The sequence below is a fragment of the Cyclopterus lumpus genome, chromosome 12 (genome assembly GCF_009769545.1).
Source record: "Cyclopterus lumpus isolate fCycLum1 chromosome 12, fCycLum1.pri, whole genome shotgun sequence".
NCBI lineage: Eukaryota > Metazoa > Chordata > Actinopteri > Perciformes > Cyclopteridae > Cyclopterus > Cyclopterus lumpus.
The window spans coordinates 16,101,276-16,116,992 of record NC_046977.1 but is presented as its reverse complement, the minus strand read 5'-3'; the positions used below and the strand labels follow the sequence as shown (position 1 = coordinate 16,116,992).

Here is a 15,717-nt window from a genome sequence, read left to right as displayed (position 1 = left end):
ACGTCAGCTGATTGCAGGGCGGATGGTTTTCCTTTTTGCTGTCAATCGGATCAGGGACAGATCACAAGCTGGTTTCACACCAATCCAGGTGGATCTCGCACAAGGTGCTTATTGATGGACCCTCATCTGTTTCACAGCTGAAGGTGTCTGATCAGGGCAATCTGCTCTGATCTGAGAACAGCGATGAGACGTCAACAATCAGGCAATCACAAGGGTGCAAAAAGTAGTTCCTTTATTATCTTCACTGTCATAGTTTAAAATCGTAGTTATACATTACTAGAGGCATCAACATAGTCTGACCTGTCCACATTTTTAAATACGTGTGGAGACATCAACCGCTGCAAATCCTTGTGCAGCTTATTGTACCAGTACACACAGTAGCAGTAATAACGTCTGCAGTAGTTTGAACAAAACACTTTAAGTGACTTAATGCCTCAAATGTTATTTCTTTTAAACTTTCAAAACACATCCAAGTACTTAAATTGGTGCAGCAAGAGTCCAGTGTCAAATCAACAAAAAGTTTTTCCCTGTTGTGAAGTACTGCTTCGGAGCCGTGGTGCACCATGGGAAGACAATACTCAAGATCGCTAAAAAAAAAATGTAAAGGTCCAGTTTCATTTCACAAAATGGGACGGAACCAAATCTGGTGACATTTTAACTTTTTTTTCTCCTCTTAATATAAATATGACAATCATAATAATTATCTTTGATTAGGCCATCTGTTATACCTGACTATTGTCAAACACAAACAAAGAGGAAGAGGAACCAATGCATGAAGATGACAGGACATAGAGCCTGGAGTCTGGACCTCTTTGGCCGGCCCGGAAGTACAGCAGCAGTGGAGCGGGACATCTCCTCACTGGGCCGGGCTTTTGAAAATCCGTGAAAACACTGTACTTCTCAAACTCCCGGGGGGGGGGGGGGGGACCGCTGAGGTGTTGCTGTCCTGTTTGTTTGTGTGAGCCATGGAAACTGCGAGCATACGTTTGTGACTGTTGAGTACTTATGGTTTAATGAACGAGGGGAGACATGTGAAGAGACTCAAAGAATACTATTTACAACAGATGAATTAATAAAAAGGTGTATACAAAACAAAAAGGAGGCATTTTTTTTCTTAGAAAAATAAACACCACAATGGCACAGGACATGGGGACGTACTAATTAAGTGTTTTTTTTTCATTTTCTACCACAGGACCATGGGGGAAGGGGGAAGTTATAAAAATAAAGGTGTCTGTATTCAGAATTTGAAAGAAATTAAACTTGTTTACCCATGTTACCCCAGGGGAAGAAAAGGGCAGGTGGGCTGGCAAAAAAAAGGGGGGGGGGCAGCAGGGACAGGGGAGGAATTGGCACAACATTACTTAAACAACAAGGCAGGTGTTACTCTGCCACTAACAGGCTGATGATGGGCAAGAGCGAGGCCTCCTCTGTCCACATCTAGAACAAAGTGGCAAAGTCTGGTCACCCAGGAGCGACGAACAGGGATGCTGATTGTTGGCGTTACCGCAGGTCACCCTGGACGAGGCAGCAAGGGGTGGGGGATGTGGTGGTGGGGGGAGGGTACACACAACGTCACCCGCGCCAGATCTCGTGTCGTTAGTTCACTTTATCCTGGAATATGTAGAGGTTGTTGGTCGTCGCCACGGCGATGATGTTGTCCTGGGGATGCCAGGCCGTGTGAAGGATCTTCTTGTTGAAGTCCAAACTGTCCACGCTGATTTCGTCCTTCTTGCGCTTGCCACCCGCGCACACTTTGCGAGGCTTCAGGACCTGCATGGGCTTGCTGTTTTCTCGGGAGGCCTCCAGGGTCATATCCCGCCGTTGGCCTCGGTCGAACATCCGGAAGAAGTTGTTGTACGAGCCAGTCATGACCACACTGACGAGGGGGCAGGGGGAAGGAGAAGAAAGGTACGTGAGCCTTTAACATCAACCATTATGAACAATGTCCGTTATCACAAGATTTGTGTTTTAGGAGTAAATCTGAGAAAAAAAGTCTTAATGTAAATGCACTGTTAATGTAAATGGTGTTCTGCTGATATTCAAATTAATTTGATTCAACTTTTTCAAATTTACTAATTTATAAATCAGACAGTCACCAAAAGCACATTGAAATTAAGACCATGAGCTTTGCAGGCAGTCAGTAAAAAAAAAAAAAAAAACAGATAGGCAGCACCAACAAAGCAAAAAAAGACACTGCAACTCCATGCACATCCTCACCTGTCATCGCCATTCCAGCAGCATTCAAACTTGTCAAAGATGCAGTCATTCTCGTACAGCGAGCACAGCTTGCTCCTCAGGTATTCATGGACCTGTGAGGATCAGAGGCAGATGTAAGGGGCGACCAAAAGACTCACACGTCACTGTTAACGTTAGCCATCTTTGTGCTTATCACATCACCCAGAAGCTCATCACAATGGAACTAACTTCAGTCTATCCAAAAGGCCAGAGGAAAAGCAAAACCATGAGCTTCTGGCGCCACTAAGTGGTCACTATGTGTAATTCCAAGTAAGATAAAACATTTATTTGAAAACAAGGTGTGGCCATTACTGGTTACATTACTCTTTGCTTTGTAAAATTTAAATTAGCAGCATATCTACAACACAGTCTAAACATTATAAAGGCACATTGGTCAAAGGCAGTTATTAAAAGACTCTCAAAGCACAGTGCTCATGATAAATGGCATATAACCTGTTTGCACCTGAGCAACAAACCTGACACACAGCTACTCTGCTTCTGCTCGTCAGCCTCACCTGATAAGTCTCCACCGGCCGGTTCTCCATGTTCAGATCCCAGATCTTGACGGACAAGTAGTCTCTGGTCATCATGTAGCGTCCGTTGTGGCTGAACTTCACATCAGAGATTGAGGATATGATCTCGGAGAAGAAGGAGCGATTGCTGGGATCTTCCGGCTCCTCAAACACTGGACAAGAAAAAAGGAAGATGGCACAAACATGAGCCTCTGGATGTGTGACAGAGGATTTTGTGCCGTCCTTAAAGAGCCAGTGGATTTGGCGGTATATAGCCGTCAGGTTGCATCTGTCTGTTCTGGGCTACTGTAGAAACATGGAACCTGCTCCATGTGAAGATATAAAGTGGCTCATTCTAAAAATATAACAAACATGAAACTGATATTATTTTCAGGTGATTATACACTAAAGAAAACATACTTCTTAATATCATTCCATTTCTGCCAACAGATCCCTTAAAATGCTACATAGAGTTTTCCTTTGAGATAAATAACATTTCCATCATAAATTGGTGCATAGAAATTCACCGGTGTTTGATGCTCAAGATTTCTTTTGTGGACCAGCCAACTGAGTTATCGTGTCTTTACATATAACTGCATATCAAACTGAGGTTTAATACAGTGACAGATTTTTGTTTTTCCTTTCTTCAGCTTTGATATGTTAAACAATTTAAAAAGTTGTAAATGTTTTAGGCTTTTTAGATTAAAAAAAAAAAACAATGACATCAGATCTTGTGGGACCCGTGGCCCGTCCTCAAGGCAATACACTTTGGGAACTACTTGTCCAGGTTAATGTTCTCACTGCTACCAGCTCCTCTTTCTACTGGAATGTTTTTCATGTTGGATAGTAATAATTTCATGTAATATTGTTGCTCCCTGCAGCGTGCACATCTTTGAATTGTTTGTGAATGTCAAACTCCTCTCCAACGGTATAGTATGAGATGAAGTTCGCTGACAATCAGGCTTAGCGCAATGAATCCAGTACTTAAGCCACCTGTCGAGGAACCGGGATTAAAAAAGGGTCCGAAGTGGGGACTCACACTTTGAGTGCTTGTCGCACAGCGCCGACGCCCTCATGTCACACAGACGGATGGTTCCTTTGCTGCTGCTGTAGACAAAGGTGTTGCACTGGAGAGGATGGAACTCTGCTGCTGTGATCACCTCCGTCAGCTCCTCCATGTTGGCCGGTTTGATGTCAACAATGTCTTAAAGGAGCACAGGGTTAGGGAAGAAACCTGTTGAGCGATTAGTGTACAACGCAAAAATGTTATCGGAAATAAAAAATGTTTTTAAAAATCACAGCGATTTTCCTTAGGTGACGATGTCTGCTGAATAGAGCAACGTTTAAATGACCCATTTCTTCCCCCTTGTGTCAAACAGTGTCATGGTTGAGTGATAACATATTGGGCTGTAATAACAGCTCCCGACATCTATCAATCTCATATTACGAAAATAATTCAATTGAAACGCCGGCATGTATTTAAGGATACTGAAGCTGCGGTCGGTGATCTCGAGGTTCCAGAGGTTGATGCGGAGGTCGTCTGCAGACAGGTAAGTCTCGTCGTCACTGTTGACCGAGATAGAGTTGATATGGTAGGTGTGAGCGTTGGCGAACACCCTCCGCGGACTGGCTTCCACCATGAGGTCCATGGGTATTAAAACTGGCACCTGCGACGAGAACAAACAGGACATGGTCTGAGACTCGTCATGCGGGCGAGAGAACATTTTTACTGAGCTCATCTAGCCATTTATAGGCTTTCATTACCAGAGCAAGTGGAGTAGGTGTGTCCAGAATTATTCCATTTAATTAGCTCTATAAAAAAGGAAACATTTTAGACATTTTCTTTAGTCTAAAGAACCGCTTTGCTAAGTTAATAAAGAAATCCACACAGGTCATAAGAAAACTACAGGTGTAAAAACACACTGACTGCGGAGTCAGAATAAAGAAATGTTTATTTTTTATTCAATTTGAATTGTCTTTCTTTAAATGCATGTGCCAACAACAAAGTGTAAACCTGAGCATTGTGGCTGAATGCATCAACGACTATCCACACAGAAGGTGCCGGAGTTTGACAGACAGGAGTCTAAACATTAGTTGAACAAATTGCCGGAGAAGGAAGCCATATCGTCTGCCTGACTTGCTTCTCTTTCAAGTCAGAGGCACAACCATTTACATTTTGTAGATCATACAAAGCTATTACCTGTGTGGATGCACGTTGGAAGGTGGCCACAGTTAAAGCCACCACACACACACCTATCGTTACACCCACAGAAGGTGTTGTCAGTTATTTCGGTTGATCTCAGGAATGCCGGCATAAAGACAGTACTTGACTAACATTTAGCTAGTCCTGTTAAGATGACTCAGTTCGTTTGTGTCACACCTGTTCCTGTTAAGGCAGGAAAACGTCCTATAGGATTCTCTTGAATCTATTATTTGGTCAGCAAACTGCCAGCAGAGTTTCACCCAGATTCAGGCGACAAAAAGAGCCGATGCGAATCAGCCAGAATAACTGCAGCCACATAACCTGTTCGCCAAGATCCCGAGCCCCGTGGTTACACTGATAATTGATGAAACGCAGTCTGCGTTACCTCTCGAAGCAAACCTTCAAATTGGGCAGCACTGCTCTCTTAATAGGCCAAGTATCAGATAAATGTGTGGAGATTATTTTCCGCTGTGTTTGACTCAGGGACTGACCCGCAGTCCTGTGATAGTGTTGGGGTCTTTGTAGCGTCCATCCTCCTCTTTGAGATTATAACCCTCTGGTCTCTTGTCTCGTTCACTGATTTTCCACAACTTGATTGTCTTATCTGTCAAAGACAAGAATAATTGTGTAAATAACAATATAGCACCACGGACAAATAATGCACACTTTCCCTTTTTTTTGGTTTAAATAAAGCACTTCAGGTCTTCAACTAGCTGGCCAATAGCCACAGATTGTATAAAGCCGTTTGCTCTGCCCATAAACCGCTGTCACAAACAGAACGGTAACGGCTCAGAACTCTTTGCGCAGTGCTCTGTGTCCTCTACGAGATGACTGTGTCACACATAAGATGGTGGTCCAAGAAAAGGGAGGAGAGCCTGGATGTTGTGTTTGAGAGAGCAAAACACATTAATCATTAATATTCAGACTACCAGGAACATTTCCCGGGAATTCGAGTCTTGCAGAGAACACCGTCGTTAGGTTTTCTGACATTTCTATTCCAGCTCCTGGTCACATTTGACTGTGAAAGGGACTATTTTTAGTTTCTCTGTTAATAATGGTTTTAATGTCACCTGTTTGAATTTGAAATGAAAGTCACGACAGATTGCCGTTAAATAGCTGGGGATGTGTGCTCAATTAGAAGTGACTAACTTACCGTTAGTTGACAACAGGAACTGAGCAGCGTTCTTCTGAGGAAGCCAACGAATCTTGTTGATCTTCTCTTCTATTTCCAAACTCTTCAGGTAGTCAAACTCTGGCTCATGGCTCTGGAAAGTGCTGTAAACATTGTATTCGCTCCGGAACTGAGGCTGATTCTTATTCTGCCCATGAGACGGGGAAAATATCAGACAAGGAAAAAAAATGAAAGGCGCAGACGTTAGACAATAACAAGCAACCAACAACCGTTTTAAGATGAAAATGATGACAAAGATGTCAATAACTAAAAAGCAGCGAGAATAAGGAGTATTTTTTCCTCATCCAGGTGAACTGCACATCTGGGTCAATTGTTACGGATGTGTTTCCATTCATATCGCCTACAGCAGTAGAGCAACGCATACACGACTTCCTCATATTATAGACAACAAAAAAGACATCTTCTAAATAAGAACTGACTGCTACTTTTGGGCAAAAAGTACATCACTAGTTTACGGTAGCTGTATTTAACATTTGTAACACTAATATAGCAACTAACAACTACATCCTGTGTCAAGATGTATTGGAACAATGTCTACCTGAGCAGAGAATGAAGTCACTCTGTAAGTCTTTATTCAAGAATAAATCTGTTGTTTTCTTTTTACTTCAAGTCATTGAGTTCAGGGGCTGGCCTTTTTCTAAAATGTATAATGTAGGAATAAAACTCAACAAAAGGCAAACTTGTAGCTGTACCTCTATTTCCTGCTGGAAAATGACTACACGGCCACCCTTGTCTCCTGTGGCTAGCAGCTCCCCTGTGTGGTTAAACTCGACTGTGGATATGATGTCCGCTGTAAAAAACCCACAAACATGACATGTTGACAGACATTTAAACTTGTACATATATTTTTTAAATCGGTTTTCAGGGGGGGGGGGGGGGGGGGGGGGGCAAATACTAAAGACAATGAGGGGCCACCACGTTAATCCCAACTAACTCTGGATCAACTTGTGCTAGAACCAGAGTGCACTAGATGGACGAGCGTGTAGGCCAGAGATGCCAGAGCATGTAGAGCAGACGGAAAATGATCAGTAACCTAGTTTTCCCACCAGCAATACCCGTTTACCCCAGCAGTAGTATGTTGCTTTATAAACAGAAACTTGCTCTCTCTCTCACACACACAAATGTAACCCTTTGTTACCCACTGGAGCAGAAGGACAATGCTGCAAAAGGTTGTAGTAGGAAGTCTTTGTGAACATTGTACACCCCGGGGCCAAAAGTATATATATATATTTGAACTAGTAGCATTGCTCCGAGAGGACATACTTAAAACCGCTCTTCTCCTAGGGAAGCAACTACATATTTATAATTATTATCATCATCATCGTTAAAGAGGATTGTCTATCATTAGGTGTAAAATACAGAACTCACAGCCACAGCAAAGCAACTACCTGTATTACTAAGAAGCATTACATATTAATATAAAACAGAAGTCCCTATTTGTATGTGGACACTGCATAAATCAACAACAGTGAGTAAAGATGTAGGCCTAGGATAATGTAGCATTTTTCTGTCACTAACGATAACCATCCGTCGGTAGGGATGGGTATCATTAGGATTTTTTTCAATACTAGTATTCTTATTGGTTATTTAAAAAAAGGACAATTGCTCAATATTGCGTTATTATTCTTGTATGTAAACAAGCAAGTCTTTCTGAAACAGCAATACAAAAAAGCTATAACCTACAACTACATGGAAAGTTCAATCGCTGGCTGAATGAAACAGACGATAAAATACAATCAAAAGTAAGTATATATTCTTACATACATTTCCTCCCAAAAGGTACGCAAGGAACATATTTTGCATCTCTTGGGGTGCGGCCACCAGCCATAGTTTTGCAGAAGGACCAACAATAGCACTCCATTCTGGAGGCAATCGTTTGTGGCATTTGTATCACTTTATCCACCCCATTTACAATCAAGGAGGGTAGGCAAAACGGCAAGTCAGTGCAACATTATCAGGAAACTCGCAGCACTGGCCAGTCAAATACATGTGTGGGCACACATTGGAGGTAAAATAAAGTGAAGCATTGTGTTTAATAATAATTAAACTGTTTACCTTGAATCAAGAGAGAAGTGGGAAATGATTGCCACCAGGACAATTCTCCAGAAATCCTGTCTTATTAGGATTATTAACTGCTGTGCTGTGTCTGATAAGCCTTCAGTCATGGTTATATTATTCAGAACCACTGAACCTCTGTCCATCATCAGCCATCTAGCCCTACTGTTGGGACAACTGCGCCACAACATGAGCAACTGAAATCAAAGTCCATCAGGCAGGCAACGCCAAAGTGGCACCTGTCATCTGATGCTCTTCATCTACCCAGCTCGCTGTGGCTGCTTCTCTTTTATCATTAATTTTTAAAATACTAAACCATCTGCTGAAAAAAAAGAAAGAAATGTCCATATTATGCGGTTTGATTCCAAATTGATCTCGACTTGAAGAATTGAAGACTTGGTAGTCAGCCACTAACCGCACTAAAGCTGCACTTCCTGTAGCAATAAAAACCTTCAAGTGATTTGCCGCTGGTAAAGTTGTTAATGTGAAGAGGAGATTGTTTTGCATTAAGACTACCTGAACACACAGCTCCAATAAATTAAAAAAACATTTGCTGTATGATACGAGTAAAAGCAGAATGTGGGAGTGAATTATGTCACATGGGAGTTTAACATAATGAGCCTTTTAAATAGAATTGGCACCTACTCTCTCGTCATCTACATGACCACACATGGCGAGCCAGTCGATCATTGACTATTAGGGTTTAGACCTGTCTGATCACTGCACTAGCGCAGGGAGTGCACAGTTGAAGTGCGTTGCATCATGGCAGGTCACAGGAAAATTAAGCTATATCTAGCTGGTGGGATTGAAACAAATGTGGAAGGCGTTGAGCTGCTGTTTCACAACCTGCCTACTGTCCGTGCTTTACAAATACTAATCCTCGGCAGAGCTCATACCTTCAGCTACGTCATCATCGATGGCTCCTTTCACCTGAGAGAAGCACCACTGCATGTCACCTCCAGGTCCTACAGAGATGAAAAAAAAAGTTAATAAACATTCAAATACAGATCCGTGTGATCCTGCGATTCTCACGTGATATTGCGTAATCGCAAGAATCTTACTGCCGTGCAACGTGAGGATAGAGTGCCACAGCAGTAATTAACTACACAATGTGGAAAGTCAAATCAGTGTACTCAGTGTGCTTGGACATTTCCTTGTTGATACTCGCATAAATAGTTGCTCATTTATAAGTTTTTGATTCAGAACATTGGCACTCTTAGGCAGAGTGGGATAATTGAAACTATGTTGGAAGGACGGTGAGATGGTAGACCTGTTGCAAACTACATGCAGTCACATATGTGCACATATCCTCTCACAGCTTCTCAGTCTTGCTTAAAAAGACAAATTATATTGATATCAAATATGACCCTTCAATCTCACGCAAACTAAACTCAAGATATAGGTATTCCTCAAGTGTTCCACACCTGATACCTGCAAGGACAGCTATGAATTGGGCCTGGGAAAACTGTAACGGCAGGAGAGGCAAAATCCATTTTATATTATTAAGAAACATGCAACTTGGATGTCAAAGATCTTTAACATCTAATAAGAATGAATCTACTAAATAAAATTAAAATATGAGCCTTGGCACAGTGGCTTTATCACTTTGAGAGAAAAGTTGATTGCAAATCATGTACTTAGCTCCAGATCATAGTAATAAAAGGTGAACGCAGTCATGAAACAGCTTTCATTTTAAGCCTGGGAAACTGTAACGGCAGGAGATGCTCTTTCGCCAGACTCGTAAGTTAAAAATATATCAACAAGAATAAACATGCTAGCTTGTTTGATGAGCTCCATCATTTGCCTCAACAGGTTATTCTCTCAGCACAGCTCATTGCACAACATAGCAAGTTAAATTCCACATATTTTTCCTTCTTTCACATGTGATCATTTGTTATTACACAATGTAAAGTGGTCCGATTTGTCAATAATACATAGTGGAAAAGCTCTGCAGAATGACCAAGGACATTTATGAGTCACCATGGCTTCATCATACACAGTATTCTGAGATGAATCATGATTTAAAGCAGCCAGGACAGGGTTGGTGCTGGCCAGGACATAAATGTAGCACTCTCATAGATTTACCTGCATTCCTTGCAGAAGAAAATATTCATAGTAAACAGTTGTTTTAATGTTTAAATCATCTTAGTCAGTCAGTTTCATCAAAAGGATGATGTGGAGTGCCTCAGCCCTAAGACCACTGTCACTTCCCCGCCCAGTTGGACCACATGTATGGACTAAACATGTCAGTGGTCATCTGCCAAATAAACAAATAGCCAACAATCTCAATCGGATACATTGGATTTAAGCCGCCTATCATTTTTAATAACTCTATATTCACTGCACGACTATCAGCTGATGAATGAAATGGAAAATGCTAATATTACGCGAAGCAACCAAAATCCTTTGACTATTTTAATCTTAAAGTGAGGGGAGAACATTCCCACGTATGCATATTCATGCAATACTGTCCGACTTGACTCATCAGCCCCTTTCAGTTAGAAATTGCACAGAACATTTAACAGCTTTCTCAGTCTGCAGCAGGCCCGGAGGACTAGCCTGCATGTGGGCAATGTCAAAGTTTGAGCTAACGTTAGCTAACCTGGCTTGTCAATCCAGTCATGGTATGTCTGAGAAATGAGTGTACTGGGGCGACAACCGACGAGCTCATTTTGCTTGTACATCAACAGCAGATCAGGTGAATTAGCGCTAATGGTAGTCAGTAAATGTCTTGCACAAGTCTGAGAAGCAGTCTTTGCGATTTAGGGCTGGTGTCGCGGCTAGCAATGTTTGGCTAATACGGTTTGCAGCGTTAGCTAGCTCGGGAGACTGGTCCCGGGCCGGCGATAATGATAAACAGCCACCGTTTGCTAGCAGCAGCCGGCTAGCTAGCTTGTTGTAGCCGGCAGATACAGGCCAGATGGGCGATGACACTCGAGTTTCCTGAATGGCTAACATTAGCACTAGCTAGCCAGCTAGCTGCTAAGTTGAGTAAGCTAGCAGGCGTTAGCTGAACTGACAGTAGGCTGGGTTAGCGGAACCGTGCAAACGTTGAGGCAGAGCGCTCGTTGGAACGGATCCGCGTCGGGGAAAGAAATATAAAACACACACACACACACACACACACACACCGGCCAGCTCGCCGGTTTGTGTGTGTTCTGGTTAAATTTAGTTACCTGCCATGACGAGACAGACAGTGGAGCTTGTCTCAGTCAGTCACGATCCTGCTTCCCACTCCCACGCGCTGGTTAGTGGGGTTTGAACTTTTTCCCTTCCGCCGTTTGTCTGCGCAAACCTGAATGTCAGGCGCTCAATTAACCGTAAACGACTTGTTTTATTGCTCTCTTCCTTCTCTTTCCCGCTTCTCTCTCTCTCTCTCTCTCTCTCTCTCTCTCTCTCTCTCTCTCTCTCTCTCTCTCTCTCTCTCTCTCTCTCTCTCTCTCTCTCTCTCTCTCTCTCTCTGCCGCATCCCACAAGTCACTTCTTCCCACCCCACCCCTCTTTTTCCGCACGTGAACCAAAGGGTTTTTATAATGCGCGCGCACAGGCACGCGCGTGAACGTAGATAAAGAAACACTTAGCTCGAAGGGATGGAGAGAATATCAGACTGTCCTACAGAGAGCACAGAATACAATCCAGTACGTATGTATTCTGTGCTTTTCATGTTCTCGTTGAATAGTTGGTCACAGTGAAAGGACCTCAAGGCATCTTGAAGTATCTATTTTAATGTGACTGACGTTACAACTTATCAACCAAGCTTCTCCAATTCAGGGACGCTATCCGAAGTTGTGGTCATATTTATTCGTACAAATTCTTTCTCAAACTAAATGACTATAAAATGTCTAAGCAGACTGTATATACGGCACATATGCTCTCTACTAATGTATGCACATAAATCACCTCTGTCTGTACAGTAAATAAGTATACATATTTATTACACTGTAGTATATACTGTGTAGACCTTTATATATGTTTGCCCAACTTTTTTCTATATATTTAACAAATGCAGTGTTACCATTGGTGTAAAACTGCATTTGCATGCTTTTTAGAGAAATAACTTGTGTCAATATACATACATACATGAAACATGAAATTATTTTCTCCAAAAGGGAGATTCAGCTTATCATTTCTGCAACAACAGATGTCAGTGGCGCAAGATAATAGACCTAAAGCTAATAAAAGAGAAGAAAATATACACATTGCAAGGCTATACATGCCTATGTTCATTCTGAATATGTACTTCTATGCATGACTATTGCAAATCCATTAGCGTGTTAGCATGCTAACATACTGATGTTTAGCGGGCACATTGTTTACCATGGTCACCATCTTAGCATGCTAACATTAGCCACACAGCACTAAAGCACATCTGAGGAAAGGAATTAGTCCTTGCAGGTATTTTGTCATAAACCAAAGTGTTTTTAAAAATGAAGGGATCCCAATAACAATTAATCCTGGGCAGGATGTGAATGTGTGTTCACTCAAAAACCCACACATTTCAACCTCATGTTGGCACGAGGAAAAGTCAAGATCACAGTCATTAGGGTTTATCATCTGGCAACCATGCATGTCTATATGAAATGTGTTGCAAAATCCATTAAGGAGATATCATGATAGTTTTATTTCATTCCAAGATAAGTGAACGTTTTGCCCCTCTGTTGGCATTGTCACTAAATGTCCAAAAATGTCATCTTGTTGAAAAGTTAGGTGTTCAAGGAAGGTTCTAAGGAATTCAAAGCATGCGCTGTATCATCACTCCTTAATCAATTCACAAAACAAAAAAACGTAAGAAGGTTTGAGTTGTTATATATGATCACTTTAAGCAGGCTATTGCAATGCAATATGAAAAAGAACATCCAATGAAAACTTTCTTTGAACTGTATTTTGCCCCCAAACATTGACTAATTTTAATCAGGGTAACAGGAAAATATAGCTAACATTATAAGGTATGTAATAATAAGCAGATCCTATAGTACAACCTTATTTACACTGGGCCTCCAACTAATGACAGTTTATACTCTGCTGTAAGTGTGTGTGGTACTTAAGTGTGACTTGAGTCCAAGTCCCAGAGTCCAAGTCCCCATCTCTGCCCTCCGCCACAAACTGCCCCACTGACACTGTTGTGGAATATTGTAAGGGGCATTAAAGCATTCATGTAGACTTTATGTGTCGTCTATATCTGTATGTTTCTGTGTTGCACTGGCTGGGAAACAAATCTCCCTCTGGGACAATGGATCTAAATCGGTGACCTCCGGGGACCATGAATAAAATGTCACGGTAATCCGTTTAGTTGTCGGGATATTTTGGGGTGACCGACGCTGCCATCCCTACAGCCCTGCTGCCAGCATGGCCAACAACCAATAAGGAAGCTTAAGTTATTAGAGGGGAAAAAACAAACAGGCTGTTGCGAGGACTACAAACAAATTAAAACACTGTTGTGGATTATCCTAAAGGCTCCCAGTTTGGGTTCTTGGGAAAATATGTTCCTCCTTTTTTTTCTTTGGTTGAGCTGCCCAACTCATGTCCAAGTTTCAAATCTCAAGTGTACAGGACTTCCTGCCGGGCTGAATGCAGCTTGTGTTGCCGTCTGACACGGCGAAGGCCCCCAAAAAACAAGACTTTCTTGTTATGATGTTTCCATCCATGACTGAAGCCTTGTCAATGTGTACATAAATTACGGCCCCTTATTTTAGAAACTGTGTGACGTGGACGGTGTTCCTGAGTGAGAGCAATTTGATATCTGTAACCGGGAGGCTGTTATCAATATTTTGCCCTGGAAGAGAGTGAAAGTACATGCTGCACCCTGCTGCAACATGTTATCATGTATACTGAGATCAGATATTTTCAAGGGAACACCTTCTTTACGGTAGCCACGGAACGCATTCATGAGGTTTAATGGTGTTCTAATAACAGACAGGAAGTAAAAGAGGAAACGCAGTTGATTACTACTCCAACGAAACGTCCTTTTTAAGATGTCCTTTTTAAGTTGCATTAGTATGATTCATTACTGATCAGTACTGATCATGTTACCTTGTTATTACTTTTGTTCACATTAATCTCATATTTGTCCAGTAAACGTGCCAGTTATTCTGTTATCCTGGTTTGTCTTTTGTCCACCAGAGGGCCACCAAGATTTGAAAATGTGGGTTCACAGTTTACACTAAATTAAAGGGCCCACCTGGACGATGTTGAGGGTCAATCAATTCCCCTCCCCGTCATATTTTAAAAGTTAGTATATTATTTCTTCTTCAAAAAAATGTTTTTAAACACCTTTCTCTAGTTTGTTTTTAAATGTAGCACTAAATGCAGTTCTGCATATTTCACAAGTTGGTGAATGATACCTGCATTTGTTTTGGAATGTATCCAAACAGCTGAATGGACTTATTGTAAGTGACTTTGTATAAAAGCGTCGGCTATACAAATTTAATGTTCAGGGAAATTCAAAATGCACTGATAGAAATATTTGAATGCGACCTTGCTCACCCGGTAAAATGTTCACAATATATCTAAATGTTATGTATTACTGTAATACCGCCCATGGTCGATCAGCATCCTGGCTCACCTACATTCTCTGACATCTTGACACAATTAACTCAAATGCTATTCATTTTGAATGCACGTGGACCCTAACTATCACCAGTGTGTGCAATTACTGTTACCAGTAGTTATAATAGTGCCTATTAACAAGACAGAAGACAGACAAAGACTAAATAAATGTTCGACAAATATCAACAAAAACATAGATTTATTGGCAGTCGTGGACATTTGTTTTCTTACCCTCCATGTGTATCAACAGCATTTTTACAACATAAACAATCAGTGCAAATGATATCCGTCGGTGTGTTTGCTGTGGTGTGATTGGGCACTCTGTTATGGTCGCTTGCGATTATAAACAGTTGATACAATGCTAATAGAATTAATCTGTTCCGCAGCTGTTGAGCAGATAAATGGACAATGCAATGGAACACTGATAAGATGAAACCATGGCAGCTTTGACCAGGTCCAACACATTCAAGCCTCGGCCATTTCCTCTAGAGTCAACCGGCTGTCTGCCACAGTCCCCAACTGTGGCCAGCACCTGCAATGGAGCCATCGGCACTAAGGAGGCCTCTACCTCATCCTAAAAAGAGCCGCAGGGACTTTTTATGAAAAGCCTTTTGCTGCTTTATGTCACTGCAGATGGCTGCATGTTCTTCATTATCCATCTTTAGATGATAGCATCAACATGGTGTCCATGCCAAACCGTGCAGGTGTTCAAGAAGACACATCCTTGTTTTTAGAAGAGGGAAAACGTCTCAAAATGATAATTGACATGTTCTTACAAAGTCCATACATTATAAACTGTGTTTCCTTCTCCCTTTTTATTTTGATAATCAGTGGATGTGTTTCAAGGCCTAAAAACTAATGTTTGCAATATGCTCGCAGGGTATTTCTGCATGGTTTTAAACATAATCGCATGAGTGAATTCGCACGGAAATGTGGAACAAAGATGACAGCTGGGATGTGTTGCTGTACTTGCA

General features: G+C 41.7%; 1 protein-coding gene across 2 annotated transcripts; it reads right to left on the bottom strand.

Moving 5' to 3' along the window:
- Positions 1–210: 210 nt before the first annotated feature.
- ppp2r2ab (protein phosphatase 2, regulatory subunit B, alpha b) lies at positions 211–11,691 on the bottom strand. Of its 2 annotated transcripts, XM_034546849.1 has the most exons (11): positions 11,374–11,617; positions 9,094–9,162; positions 6,835–6,932; positions 6,104–6,269; positions 5,442–5,554; positions 4,512–4,559; positions 4,237–4,414; positions 3,787–3,951; positions 2,751–2,920; positions 2,218–2,309; positions 211–1,876 (listed from the first exon to the last, which is right to left on the bottom strand). In XM_034546849.1, exons 7-11 carry the CDS (start codon positions 4,394–4,396, stop codon positions 1,597–1,599), a joined length of 867 nt encoding a protein of 288 aa, XP_034402740.1. In that variant the 5' UTR covers positions 4,397–4,414; positions 4,512–4,559; positions 5,442–5,554; positions 6,104–6,269; positions 6,835–6,932; positions 9,094–9,162; positions 11,374–11,617; the 3' UTR covers positions 211–1,596. The 2 variants fall into 2 exon arrangements, with proteins under 2 accessions (XP_034402740.1, XP_034402739.1); XM_034546848.1 differs by lacking the exon at positions 4,512–4,559 and having other exon boundaries at positions 11,374–11,691.
- Positions 11,692–15,717: the final 4,026 nt, after the last annotated feature.

Coding starts and splice junctions, on each gene's coding strand:
- ppp2r2ab (XM_034546848.1), bottom strand. Junction 4,415..5,441: donor ACACTATCACAGGACTGCGG/GTCAGTCCCTGA, acceptor TTCTCGTCGCAG/GTGCCAGTTTTAATACCCAT. Junction 2,310..2,750: donor GGCCGGTGGAGACTTATCAG/GTGAGGCTGACG, acceptor TGATCCTCACAG/GTCCATGAATACCTGAGGAG.